This window comes from Maniola jurtina, chromosome 13 (assembly GCF_905333055.1).
Source record: "Maniola jurtina chromosome 13, ilManJurt1.1, whole genome shotgun sequence".
Classification (NCBI taxonomy): Eukaryota; Metazoa; Arthropoda; class Insecta; order Lepidoptera; family Nymphalidae; genus Maniola; species Maniola jurtina.
Window position 1 is genome coordinate 6527078 of NC_060041.1, and position 12791 is coordinate 6539868.

General features: G+C 39.6%; 2 protein-coding genes across 4 annotated transcripts in view; one reads left to right on the plus strand and one right to left on the minus strand.

Annotated features, from left to right (window-relative positions):
• LOC123871423 (bromodomain-containing protein 1) overlaps positions 1–12791 on the plus strand; it is a 15652-nt gene continuing 2861 nt past the window's right edge. For both annotated transcript variants that reach the window (XM_045915221.1, XM_045915222.1), the window contains exons 1-19: positions 1–741; positions 1039–1278; positions 1893–2036; positions 2571–2664; positions 2891–2992; positions 3141–3279; positions 5268–5376; positions 5695–5781; positions 6168–6387; positions 6759–6855; positions 7360–7537; positions 8680–8843; positions 9041–9234; positions 9529–9623; positions 9887–10034; positions 10370–10480; positions 10944–11033; positions 11322–11451; positions 12269–12394. In XM_045915221.1, the coding sequence (XP_045771177.1) occupies positions 292–741; positions 1039–1278; positions 1893–2036; positions 2571–2664; positions 2891–2992; positions 3141–3279; positions 5268–5376; positions 5695–5781; positions 6168–6387; positions 6759–6855; positions 7360–7537; positions 8680–8843; positions 9041–9234; positions 9529–9623; positions 9887–10034; positions 10370–10480; positions 10944–11033; positions 11322–11451; positions 12269–12394 (2918 nt within the window). In that variant the 5' untranslated portion in view covers positions 1–291. The remainder of the gene's footprint in view (positions 742–1038; positions 1279–1892; positions 2037–2570; positions 2665–2890; positions 2993–3140; positions 3280–5267; positions 5377–5694; positions 5782–6167; positions 6388–6758; positions 6856–7359; positions 7538–8679; positions 8844–9040; positions 9235–9528; positions 9624–9886; positions 10035–10369; positions 10481–10943; positions 11034–11321; positions 11452–12268; positions 12395–12791) is intronic.
• Positions 11542–12791, minus strand: part of LOC123871426 (cytosolic 10-formyltetrahydrofolate dehydrogenase) — a 17774-nt gene continuing 16524 nt past the window's right edge. For both annotated transcript variants that reach the window (XM_045915228.1, XM_045915229.1), the window contains exon 13: positions 11542–11552. The gene's annotated coding sequence lies outside the window, so the exon portion shown is untranslated. The remainder of the gene's footprint in view (positions 11553–12791) is intronic.

The following is a 12791-nucleotide window of genomic DNA, read 5'->3' on the forward strand; positions in this document are numbered from 1 at the left end:
ACTCTTTGATTGTTTTAAAATTGCGTTGCGTTTTTCGTTTCGTGTTTTTTCAATAATCTCGCCTTTCACTTTTCGAATTACTTAAATCTTGTATTTACCGTGATTTCAGTCCTGTAAATAATTTGGTTACCTATTCATATATTTAGGTACTCTTTGACTTCTTAATACAAAGTAAAATGAAGCGGTAGGTAGGCATCCTCAGCCCCAGCCCTGACTCTTGACACCCAATACACTTAAAAATAAATAAAAGGATCGCCCACAATGGCTTATTGACCAGTGTTTCACATTATAATGGGGTTAGACTTCGATGTTTTGGAATTTTGTAAGAAGCTACGTCAAAATAGACCACCACCGTATCAGTGCCCGTTAGACAAATGTGATAAAGTTTACAAAAGCTTGTGCGGTTTGCAGTACCATTTGGTTAATTATGACCATGATAATCCGACGCCGGCTACGCCTGCGGTTGCGAACAATCGCAAGAAAGGCAGACTTAGGGCGGCGGTGCCGACTGGGGATATTGCGCTTCAAAGTCCTCCGAAAGAAGCCTTGACTTTCGCAGAAGCTCAGAAAGTTGTGCAGTTCGAAATCGATGGCAAAATAAGTAGAATTCCTATTGACCAGCCAGTGCCAATTATTTCTTTAGAGGAGTGGGAGAGAAAGAATGCTGAATTGGAAAAGCCTTTACCTTTCATAGAACCTCAACCTGAACCTCATGTCAAATTGCCTGAAGCCACATTCCGAGTAAGTTGTGTTCTAGTTCCACTAAAACAGTATAAGCCCCCGCTTCACATAATATGTAGTGAAGGATATTTCTATAGTCAAATATGAATATTATGTTTTAGAAAAAATGAAAGTTAACAACTAATGTCCTGCTTTACTTCATAACCAGTTCAAATGACTTTAATTTGTGTAAAAAAAAAAAAAAATAATCTCATGCTAAATTCATTCACCTGACTGTTCAGTCTTTGTAAAGGAAAAAACAATTGACAAAATCAGTTAATATTTTGCAGACAGTTGACTGCATTTTATTTATTACAGCTTATTGAAGATTACAATGAAAGAGTGTGTGATGCCCCACCCCGGCCGAATGCTTACATCCGTTTCATCGAGAAGTCCGCTGAAGAGCTTGACGGAGAGGTGGAATATGATGTTGATGAGGAGGACACAGCATGGCTGGCTATAATTAACAAAAATAGAGCAAAACAGACCTTGCCACCAGTTTCTGTTGACACTTTAGAACTATTGATGGATAGATTGGAAAAGGAGTCGTATTTTCAAGTAAGCAATAGTGTATCCTTTTAAGCAGGGTGAGCATGGCATTGATTCTAAATGTTTAAAATTTAAAAAAAAAGTTTCAACAGTACAGTTGTCTTTAACCTTGTTCAAAACAATTTTTTTTTAAACTTTTTTCCCAACCCTGCTTTAAGTAGTGTTGTAGATATTTGTACAGTAAAACAAACTAAATAACACAGCCCGATATAGAAACTGCTGGAAAACCAGAACATATCTAAACATGGCTTGCCCTAATTATTTGTTGACAACTTTGAACATTGATGGTAGGATTGGTGAAAAAGTTGTATTTAAATTACTAGTTCTTGTGTAATTTTTAGTGCATCATCTATGAACAATCGCATACAATCAGTCAATCAATCAATGGAGTCACAGCCAGGGTTTGAAATTATTGATAAATATGCTCCTTGATAATCTTACATTTAGCTCCTAACTTATGAAATGAAATCAATAATAATATTATGTCATAGATTTGTAGAAATAATTTGAAGAACTTGGTAGAAATAACTTAGAAGTGGTAGTATGTATTTTAATGGGTTTTAATGGCTATAAAGCTACATTTTTGCTTCAAATTAATATTATTAATTGCATTTTTTTTGCAGGCAACTCAAAACGGTCAGCAGACAGCATCAACGGTAGATGAGGATGCAGTGTGCTGTATTTGCATGGATGGAGAATGTCAGAATACCAATGTGATCCTTTTCTGTGACATGTGTAACCTAGCTGTTCATCAAGACTGTTATGGGGTAGGTACTTATATTCAAAATAAATATAAACTGGGAAAGTTACACCTGTCATCTGATTTTTCTCTCTTGGAGAGTTATCACTTCTTTATCATTTTCATGATAGTATTTTTACCTACACTTCAAGGAAATTTCTAAATATTTTTTAAATACATATCAAAAATTGTGAAACCATCAGGATTGGAACCTGTATTTAGACTGTAAATAAGTAGTTAGGGTCATTCTTACTCCACCCTTTATTGGTGAATAGTGGATCAATTGGGTTCTTAACCTAGATTGTGTGTTTATGTGGAAGAGTAATCAACAGATATACATATTGAAAAATCAATTAATCAACCATTGACCAATAAAGAGTGGAGTAAGAATTACCCTAACTACTTATTTACAGTTTAGATGCAGAATGTGCTGATTCAGGCATTTTTTTGGAGGTACTAAATATATCAGATTTTATTCTTATTTATTTATTATTAGATGTTATGTGTGTACATAGTATGTGTAGAAAATCAAGAAATTAAAGAAAATCATACTTTGCCTTAGGTGCCCTATATACCAGAAGGCCAATGGCTGTGCAGGCGATGTTTACAGTCACCCTCTCGTCTCGTAAACTGTGTCCTATGCCCCAACACTGGAGGTAATATTCAGTTTTTTTGGACTAGTTCTAAGGTTGAGGCCTATAGAGACTTTGGCTCAGACTTAAGATTAACACTGTTAAAAGTAACAGCGTTATATCGCTGCCATAGTCTGCCCTGTTTTAACTGAAACTTAAGACTCGGCAAAGTCGAAATACTCTCAATAGATCTCAGCCTAAGTGCCTACATTAACTTGTACTTGTGACTTAAGTCTTGGTGTTTTCACAGGGGCATTCAAACAGACAGACCAAGGGACATGGGCGCACGTAGTTTGCGCTCTTTGGATACCAGAAGTCCGATTTGCTAACACAGTCTTTTTGGAACCGATAGGTATTATTATATATTTTTTACATATTTCCTCCTCTCCCTCTCCATCTCTCTCTCTCTCTCTCTCTCTTGTATACGAATTAGTCTTCTCTTTTTAAAATACAAAGGTATGAGCTTTTTTATTTAGAGTCTTATAATATCTTTGCATTAGATTCGATAGAGATGATCCCAGCGGCGCGCTGGAAGCTGCAGTGCATGGTGTGCAAGCAGCGAGGCGCGGGCGCCTGCATCCAGTGCCACCGCAGCAACTGCTACTCCGCTTTCCACGTCACTTGCGCGCAGCAGGCTGGGTGAGTGAAGCCCGAATTACTATATTATGACAGATCTCGCTATTAGATCAATGACGTTAACACAATGGAGTCCAAACAAAGTCTTTTATTTTATTCACATACAAGTGTCTTGCAGTACCTTGACTGCAGTCTCACCTGGTGGTAAGTGAAGTAGGCTAATCTTGAAGGGCTATGCCAGTTTTTATTAAGCCTATACCCCTTTGGTTTCTACACAGCATCATACCGGAACGCTAATCGCTCGGCGGCACGGCTTTGCCGGTAAAAAAACATTTAACCTTCTTTGTGAAATGTTTGGAATGATATTGTAATGTATTGAATTGCACTGTGCTTAGGCACCATTTTTTTTCACCCAAATCAAACCTGTCACTAATAGCACAGTACAAACAGAATAGTAGGCTAACTAACGCCGATCGGCGAGTTAATTACCTACTCCTGCGTTGACGCCTAGGGTTGTCACTTTTATTTTTAATTAAATATTATTTGCGTATTATGTATGACAGCACTAGGTTTTTAATTTCGTAATAATAATAATGAAATGTTTTACCAATTCATAAATGGGGTGTAAATAAAAGACGTTTTAAAAAGAAAAGACAAATTTTAAAAATTCTATCTTCAGCTTTGAATACTTCACACACGAGTATGCGACGTGTTGGCTTATCGGACAAATCTTCGCGATCGATTGATCGTAGCCATTGTAAGCGCCTGAAACAATTAAATGAATAAGCCAAATAAAAGAAATATTAAGTTATAAAACACGTATTTTAGAAAATCTATCCTATTACTATGCCCCCTTATTAATAAACGTAGACTAGACGGAATGAAATGACACTGTAATCTACGTTTAATAATCAGGGGGTTAGAGCTTACACAAAGAGTAAACCCAACAGAAAAACATCACTTGTGAAAATTTCAACTGTCTAACTATCATGGTTCATGAGATACTGCTTGGTGACAGACAGACAGACAGACAGACAGACGGACAGCGTAGTCTAAGTAGTAGGGCGAATTACATACGTATTACGTACAAAACATCTCACATAACACCCCTGAAGTATAAGTATTTACATATGTACGGAACCCTCGGTGCGCGAGTCCCACTCGTACTTGGCCGATTTAGGTGAAAAATTAAAAAGTTAGGCTTATTCAAATGAAAACTTGGTCAACTAACCCCGGTCTCCCCTACTCCATAACTTAAATAAGTAAAAATTTTTTCTGTAAAAATTGATATTATTCTAATTTTATTCTATCTAAATATAAAATATTAAATATATTAATAGGTACCTAGTACATCCAGACACGGATCCTGGGCTAGCACACATAGGTACCTACCGACACATAATTTTATTACAAAAATGTTTAGGTACTTACGTGTCTTGTTCAGTAGGTATATTGAAGAATGATAAGTCCGGTTTGTTGGAGTCGTTATTGAGACACCACAATAAATTTTAGCTTTTTTTGAAGTCATAATTGTTACTAACAAAACAAAAAAGGGCGAGCGTGCAACGTAATACGCAATTGCGCGCGATTAGCATGGCGGCGCGGCCCGTACTGCCGGCCGCTTGAGCCGCTTGAGACTATGCGAATGTGTGCGTGAAACTTCCGTGCGTACACGGCGCCCGCTGCTCACGCATACATTCAAACCGGCGGCGGCCACTTTGTATGAAGTTAAACTACTGTTCTGTTTGTACTGTGCTAATAGTGAAGGAATCAAAATGATGCTATGTATTAAGATTAATTCTACTTTTTGCTAAGCTATTATACTGATTGCCATCGATTTGTTGTTACCCGTTGAGGAGGTCTGTCCTCAAGCTCCTAAACTATTAACCAAATCTTCAGTAAATTTAAGACTTACCTGATTCTAACCTTTGTAACTGGGACCTTTGTAATGAGAAAAGAATTGTCAAAGTCGGTTAAGATTTGACGGAGTTACACCTCGATTTTTTGTACTTTGTACACTTGCAACATAAATAAGAGCAGTATTCTTTCAGTCTGTACATGAAAATGGAAGCGGCTGGGTCGGGGCGGGACCCCAGTCAGCCAGTGCAGGTCGCCAAAATGGCTTACTGCGACGCACACACTCCTGCGCATATCTTGCAGGTGATTTTATTGTACAGCAGTACTACCACTTAAGTTACGTCGATGTACCTGCGCAGAAATATTATTTTTGAATGGCGCGAAATTATCTTAGCCGATCATAGCGCACTTCCATCCGCTATTGGTTGTTGCCTAAGCGCCATGTTTTGCACGCGCGAACTATGACCGAGATAGCATGAGTCTCTGTTCAATTTAATTTTGGTTTATGGCGTGCGGCTGCACCAGACAGACAGGCTCAACACAGTATTATAAAAATTGTTCTTGTGTTTTAAATCTTAACGTCAAGCAATAAGGTCTGGCTTTGATTTTTTTATTTTTTAGGAACGAAGAGCGTTGGAATCTGAAGGTGATACCAAACCTTCTGATTTGTCAGCGATAAGGCAAAAAGGTAGAGAAAAAATAAAACAGGTAAGCAAAAATTTGTATGTGTAAATATGTAATTTTTAAAATGTCCATTTTGACTTCTACTAGTTGATACCCTTCCGACTTCTGATTTAGGTTTTTCGGAATCCCAGACTCTTTGATTTTCCGGGATAAAAAGTAGCCTATGTGCTAATCAAGGATATTATCTATGAGTATCTCCATTCCAAATTTCAGTCAAATTCGTCTAGTTTTTGTGTGAAGGAGTAACAAACACACACACACACAAATCACACACACTTTCGCCTTTATGCTCTTTCGCTTGTAAACAATAACTAAGTTAGTTACAAGATTTTTAGTATTTCATTCATTCATAGTCAAGTCAATGTCACATGCTACACTTTTTTATTTGAAAAATTAAATGTTTTAATTAGGCGCGTCGAGTACTAGCGTTGAAGAGAACTTGGGCACCTGTAGTGCTAGTGCCGACGTTACCAGCTGAGCGGGTTGCGGAAATCGCTCAGCTCGCTCACGGCCCCCCCGCGGCACGAGCGCAGCTCATGAAGCGCTTGCTCGCTTACTGGACGCTTAAGCGACACAGCAGGAATGGCGTTCCTCTATTGCGGAGACTGCAAAGTCTTACTAGTCACCATGGTAAGCAATCCATTTTTTATAATCGAGCTATGTATGTGCGATACCGAACATTTTAGTACTTTCCTATTCCTTGAAGCATATTAAGGTCACAATTTATAGAGCTTATTTTGACTTTGCTCAGACTTTACTTTACTTTTTAAAACGAGACAGATTTATGTCGAAGATGTACTCCGAGAAACGAGACAGATTTATGTCGAAGATATTCTGTTCTGATCTGAGAATTAAAATCATATTTGTACTCATTTATGTCCTTTACTTATTTTGGCCTAACCTTGTATTTTCCATGTTGGAAGAGAGTTTTCCATGCTGTACTATTACCTAAAAGACAGTTTTATTTGTCAACATTTTGATTGATTGGATTGGTTTCACAGGTAGCAGAGGTATCCAAGACGGCACGGTTAACATACGGGAGCTATGTAATCAACTTAAGTACTGGCAGAGAATACGACAGGACTTGGAAAGAGCTAGGTATGAGTTTTTTTCATCTTATCAACCAACTGATGTCTGTTTCTTATTGAAATGCATGTTGTTTTCTCTTTTTTAGTTTTCTTTACCTCCAATATTAGTAGATTTTCTAGCGCTTTATTTTATTATAATTGATGTTACATGGATACAAGCGGCCCAAGACAGTGGGGTGTGAAAGTCCCTCCAAGAGAAGATACATCTGTGAACGTGCATCGATTGTATCGACAATAGCGACGATTTTGTTCTTAATAATATTATTTAGCCAAACATCGAAAAATCGTCACAAAGGGCCTGTTTCACAATTCCTAGATAAACTTTATCTAACAAATAAATTTGACGTTATGACAGTTTTTGTAAAGGGAATCTGTCAAAATGACAGAATTTATCCATTAGATATAATTTATCTGGTGATTTTGAAACAGACGATTAATATTTATTGTTACTTCAACTACATGTTTAGTGGCGTTTCGACAATCGGCCGGTATAGCACTTTCAGAGTTTGTTTAGGTTGCTATGCGAGTTGGTACGCAAGAGAGAGCGGCTGAAGGCGGAGTACACGCGCGTGTGGGAGCGCTGCGTGCTGCACTCGCTGCGGCCCGAGCGCGCCGCGCTGCACAAGCTGCTGCGGCTGCTGCGACACGCTGACCAGAGCGACGTCTTCACGGAACCCGTGGATCCACTTGAGGTTTGTACGGTCGGCCTAACAATTCGTGTAGCAACAGGGAGGTCGATGAGACGCCGACACACGTGCTCCTGGAGTGCATGGTCGTGGCAGAACAACGAGAACGCCATTTGGGTTCCCCAACCTCACTCCAAGAAGTCCTCGGCAACCTGGGCGGTCTACTTGGCTTCTGGAGCGAGCTTGGATGGCTGGAGTAGACTTTGGCGGGGAGGGGCAACGCACGCACAACAGACGGAAACGTTTAAGTGCGGAAACCAGCCCAGAGAGAAGAAGAAGAAGGGATGATGACTCCTAGTCGACTCAGTGACTTTTTATCAAACGTCAAAACGTAAGGGAGTTTGTATAAAATTCACAGAAGTGACGTCATATACATTTGACATAATTTAACTTACTTTTTTAGTTAAATCGATAATTTAAAATGGTTAGTAAACTTAAAAATAACAGCGGACGTGGATCTTACGAATTTTGGAAGACCCTCTATTTAATAATTCCTAAAAATAATTTATTTTTTAACATAGCCATAATTTCAATTCCGTGAAACTATTGCATCAACAGCCTGTCGCACTTATGACCTTTTTCTATACACACGCCACACACACCTAAAGCATGTGCATAACCGTGCAAAAAAAAAACAAAATATTTTTATTTAATTAGACTTTTACAAGTTCTTTTGAATCGTCAAAAGCATCTACCACTGGTTCGGAATGCCTTTCCTACCGAGAAGAACCAGCAAGAAACTCGGCGGTTGCTCTTTTCAAAGATTTGATCCACGCCAGTGCCACGTGAATATGATCATTAGGAGCTAAACTGACTATACATACTCATAAAGCTTGGGGTGCATGCAATAGATAAGTACTACTTGTCTAGTGAGTAGCTGTAGTTGAGAGAACTCGCACAACAGTTTTATCATTTGCAGAGGAATAAAATTGTTCGTGACAATGTGATTTGAACTGACATCTTGTCAGTTCAAATCACATATATTGTGTGCGCCCCACATGTTCCTTTGTAAGCTTACAAGCATCCTCATCCATTATACAGCTACCCGCTCCAAGCCTTTACCTAGTTTATGGAGTAGCCTCCACGCCTCCCACACTCTTGGAGTCTAAATCTTTTGTCATCCTACAAGTTACAATTGTTTATGCTAGGTGCCGGACTACAGCACCATCGTGAAACACCCCATGGACCTCAGTACGATGGGGAAGAAGTTGGATAGAGGCGTGTACAAAACAATAGACGACGTGGAAGCAGACTTTCAACTCATGATCGACAACTGTCTCACTTACAATAATAAGGACACTGTGTTTTACAAGTAAGTTTCTGTCTTTATTTCTTTGTAAAAATGGTGTTCATTATATTTTTAATAGCTTTTCTTAGTTTGGTTGACATTTAACCCCTAAGGGGGTAAAATAGAGATTTGAAATTTGTGAAGTCCACGCGGATGAAATCGCGGGCATAAGCTAGTAAAAAAAGCTAGTAGAGCTTATAAACATTTTATTTTCACATCAGGGCGGGTATAAAGATGCGGGACCAGTGCGCACCAATATTCCGACAAGCGCGTCGCGACGTGATCGAGGCGGGCATGCGAGACGTGGCGGGGCAGGGCGAGGCGGACGAGGCAGAGCGGCCTCGCCAGCGCGAGCCCAGCACGAGGCGCCGCCGCAGCGTGCGGCGCTCGAGCAGCGACAGCGACCGGACTGCGGGTATCAATTTTTTTTTTAAATTTAATTACAGACTTAATGAAAAGTGAACATTTTACACCAAACTTTGTAGACTAAAGCACTAGATAAAAACTGAGACTGGTGTTTGCAATCTGCAGCCCAAATATCTGTGCCAGGGCTGACAAAAAACGTCGGCCTTAAAAGATTAATTTATTTTAAGACTTAAAAAATCCATTAACTATTAATTATCTATTAACATTTCATACAAACCTATACTTATATTCAAATACCGGATCACAGCTGAAAATCGGCGTCCTAACCTACCTTTTATTTTAGATTTACGTAGCGAGCGCGGCGTGTCGTTGGCTCGCAGTGAACGACGTCACACCAGTCTACGTAGAGATCTGCATACGGACGATGATAACAATACGGTGTGTATAACAGTATTTTACTGTATTACTGGTAGTTTAACGAGCGTTAAAAAAGCTTTCGTGTAAATGAGGCCTATGCCCTAATTCATACGAGCGTTACAAAAGCGTTGCGTTAAAACCCGGCGTTGGCGGGTATTAACGTTAAAAAAGCGTTGTCGTGTGACCAAATACTTGGGAATGCATGTGTTCTATTTGAACGCTTTTTTAACGGACTTTAAAAAAGTCAAATGTGCAAATTAGCCCTTAGTCATTAAAATTTTCAGCGTGACAATTCCCCGGTGGTATCGAAAAGCAAAGTGAACAGAAACTGGTGGCGAGGTCGCGGCCGCGGGCGTGGCCGGAGAGGGCGGAGGGGCCGGGGCCGCGCGGCGCACTCCGCGTCCAGGCTGCCGCGGGAACCCAGGGAAATCGGTAAACCTACTGACCGCCGATTCTACAGAACGCTAGCAAAAACGAAAACAGTTGATAGTACGAAAAATAAACTAAAAAATCCTGTATTTTTAAAAGTTTACAATATATTGCAAATAAAACATCTGACTGACGCTAGAGGTCAACGAAAGTTCCGTAAATAGGTCACTCGAAGTCAATGCCACGTCGTAGGTGGGGCATTGACTAATCAATCTAATCTAGTTTGTGTGCTGTTACCAAAACATATTTGTGTATGGAACCCTGAAAGAGCGATGCCTGACTCGCAATTGGGCGTTTTTTTCAATCAGTTATCATTAAAATTTCTATTGAATTTTCAGACACACCCACAACAGATTCGGAAGCACCCATAACAACAAGGAAAAGTGTCGAGCGCACCCAGAAACTGGTCACACCGGATAGATCACCTTCCAAACAATCAGAGTCTACAGGTATTACTTTAACCCCAATTCTAATATATAAAACACAAAAATGTTTCACGAAATAGATTTTGAAACCATCTAACTGATGTGTTTCATTAAAAAGTCAATAATGCGAAGATGGTTTTAGACCACTAAAACATACCAAAGGCCTATTGCGCGTGTGTCAGAAGCTTTAATCATCATCACATCAACCCATTGCTGGCCCACTACTGAGAACAGGTCACCTCTCCATTATGCAGAACACTCGGGTATGAGGTGCATGCCCAGGGATAAGAACCCCCTGACCTCCCAAATAGGAGGCCAAAATCTTAACCACTGAGCTATCGGCACAAGTTTTAAAAGCTTTATTATAAGGATAGAATATAAACTAATGATTTTAAACTTACTTTGTGGTCATTGGTTAGGAGACCTGTGCTCAGTAGAGGAATATTCCAAAAAAAACGTTCATATTAGTATAGAAATATTTCTACAGGATTGGGACTTTTGGGTGGTCTCCGGAAACCAACTTTGTTGGTAAGCCCTTCAACATTGGCAACACCATCAAAAAGCTTCGGGGCTGATGGTAAGAATTTTACATAATTTATACTGCTCTAGCTGGTGTTAAAAATCCAGTGGGAACTCTTTTATTTTGGGACAAAAAGTAGCCTGTCTAGCTCCAGGATGCAAGTTAGTACCAGAGTTTGTTAATATTGGTTAGTCAAATGAACCGCGAAAAGCTAGTAGTCACACAGACAAACACACACTTTCTTTAATTTATCACCATTACACCATTATCTTACAAATTTCATAATTGACAATCAAAAAGTGTACAATGGAACCTAATTTGAATAAATGATTTGATTGGTCATAGCGACATTGCCCACGCTGTCAGCCAGCCTGGGCCGAAGTCCCGCGCCGCTGGAGGCGTCGCCGCGGAAGAAAGGCCGCGGCAGACCGCGTAAGAACAAGGACAAATCCGCCTCGTCGCCTGATCTGTTCAGGTATGTTGATTTTCATCGAGCACATGATCATAACTTTTCGCCGGCCCTTTACTGAACATGCGTCTCTTCAAAGTGAGAAGGGTTTCAAGTCATAGTCCACACTGGCTAAGGCTGATAATCTATAGAGCTCACTTTGACTTTGCTCAAACTTAAGGCACTGTTAAAACAAGACAGATTTATGCCAGCTATATAATGCTGACTCGTTTTAACAGTGTCTTAAGTCTGAGCAAAGTCAAAGTGCACTCTAATTTCAGCCTAAGTGCGGATTGGCAGACTTCACACACCTCTGAGAACATTATGGAGAACTCTCAGGCATGCAGGTTCCCTCACAATGTATTCTTTCACCATTAAAGCAAGTAATAATTGCTTACAATGCATATAACTCTGAAAATTTAGAGGTGCTTGGCCAGGATCGAACTTTGGACCCCCTGACTATGAGAATGACGTCTTAACCACTAGGCTATCATCACTTTATCTATTTCACACAAATTCCTATAGGTACTGACTAAGCGCGTATTTTGCCGTTTGATGAGTGGCTAATTTGATTACTTGTTCCTTGCCATCATGTTGGCGCCATTGCCACAATTAAAAACCTGAGTCAGTTTTTACTGTGTGAAGTTTTTGCTCAAGTTTGCACCATTGCATTTGAACAGAATAGAATATATTTTTATTCAAATAAACTTTTAGAAGAACCAGCAAGAAAGTCGGCGGTTGCTCTTTTCAATTTCATTGCTTTGTAAGGTAACCTGGACAAGGGACAAGTTATAGTGAACAGTCTATACTTAGCAACATCCAGAGTATAGCATTAATATTATAGGGGTATGGGTGGCGCTGAAGGAGCAGCGGAAGGCGGAAGGGCGGAGGTGCCGGGAGGCGCTTCCTTCTTGCAGTACAGAGGACCGCCTGGAGAAGTGGGATCTGATAGCGATTTAGCGCTTTCCAGGTAATTTTGAATTACTATTGAAAGGCCGTTATTAAAAACAACTGTTTATTTTATGTTCATTGGAACTTGTAAAACTTGAAAAACTTGCGGATTGTGGTGTGTTGAGAGTTCACTCTCAGAATTAAATAATACCTATAAGAAATCACGTCATGCATTGCCAGACACCGATCGTGATGCCCTTAAACTTTACTAAATTGTTAAAGTTCCTAATAGTATTCCGAAGAAAATATTAAAAAAATTAACACTTTATATGCACTTTGACAAAAGATTTTATACACCTTTGTTACTTATTATTATCTGCCAAAGCCACGATGATCCAAACTTCATAGTCGCTGATCGTTCCTACCTGTTTTGGGGACAATGCGCATAGAAACTCGGCTTTTATAAAATAACTCTC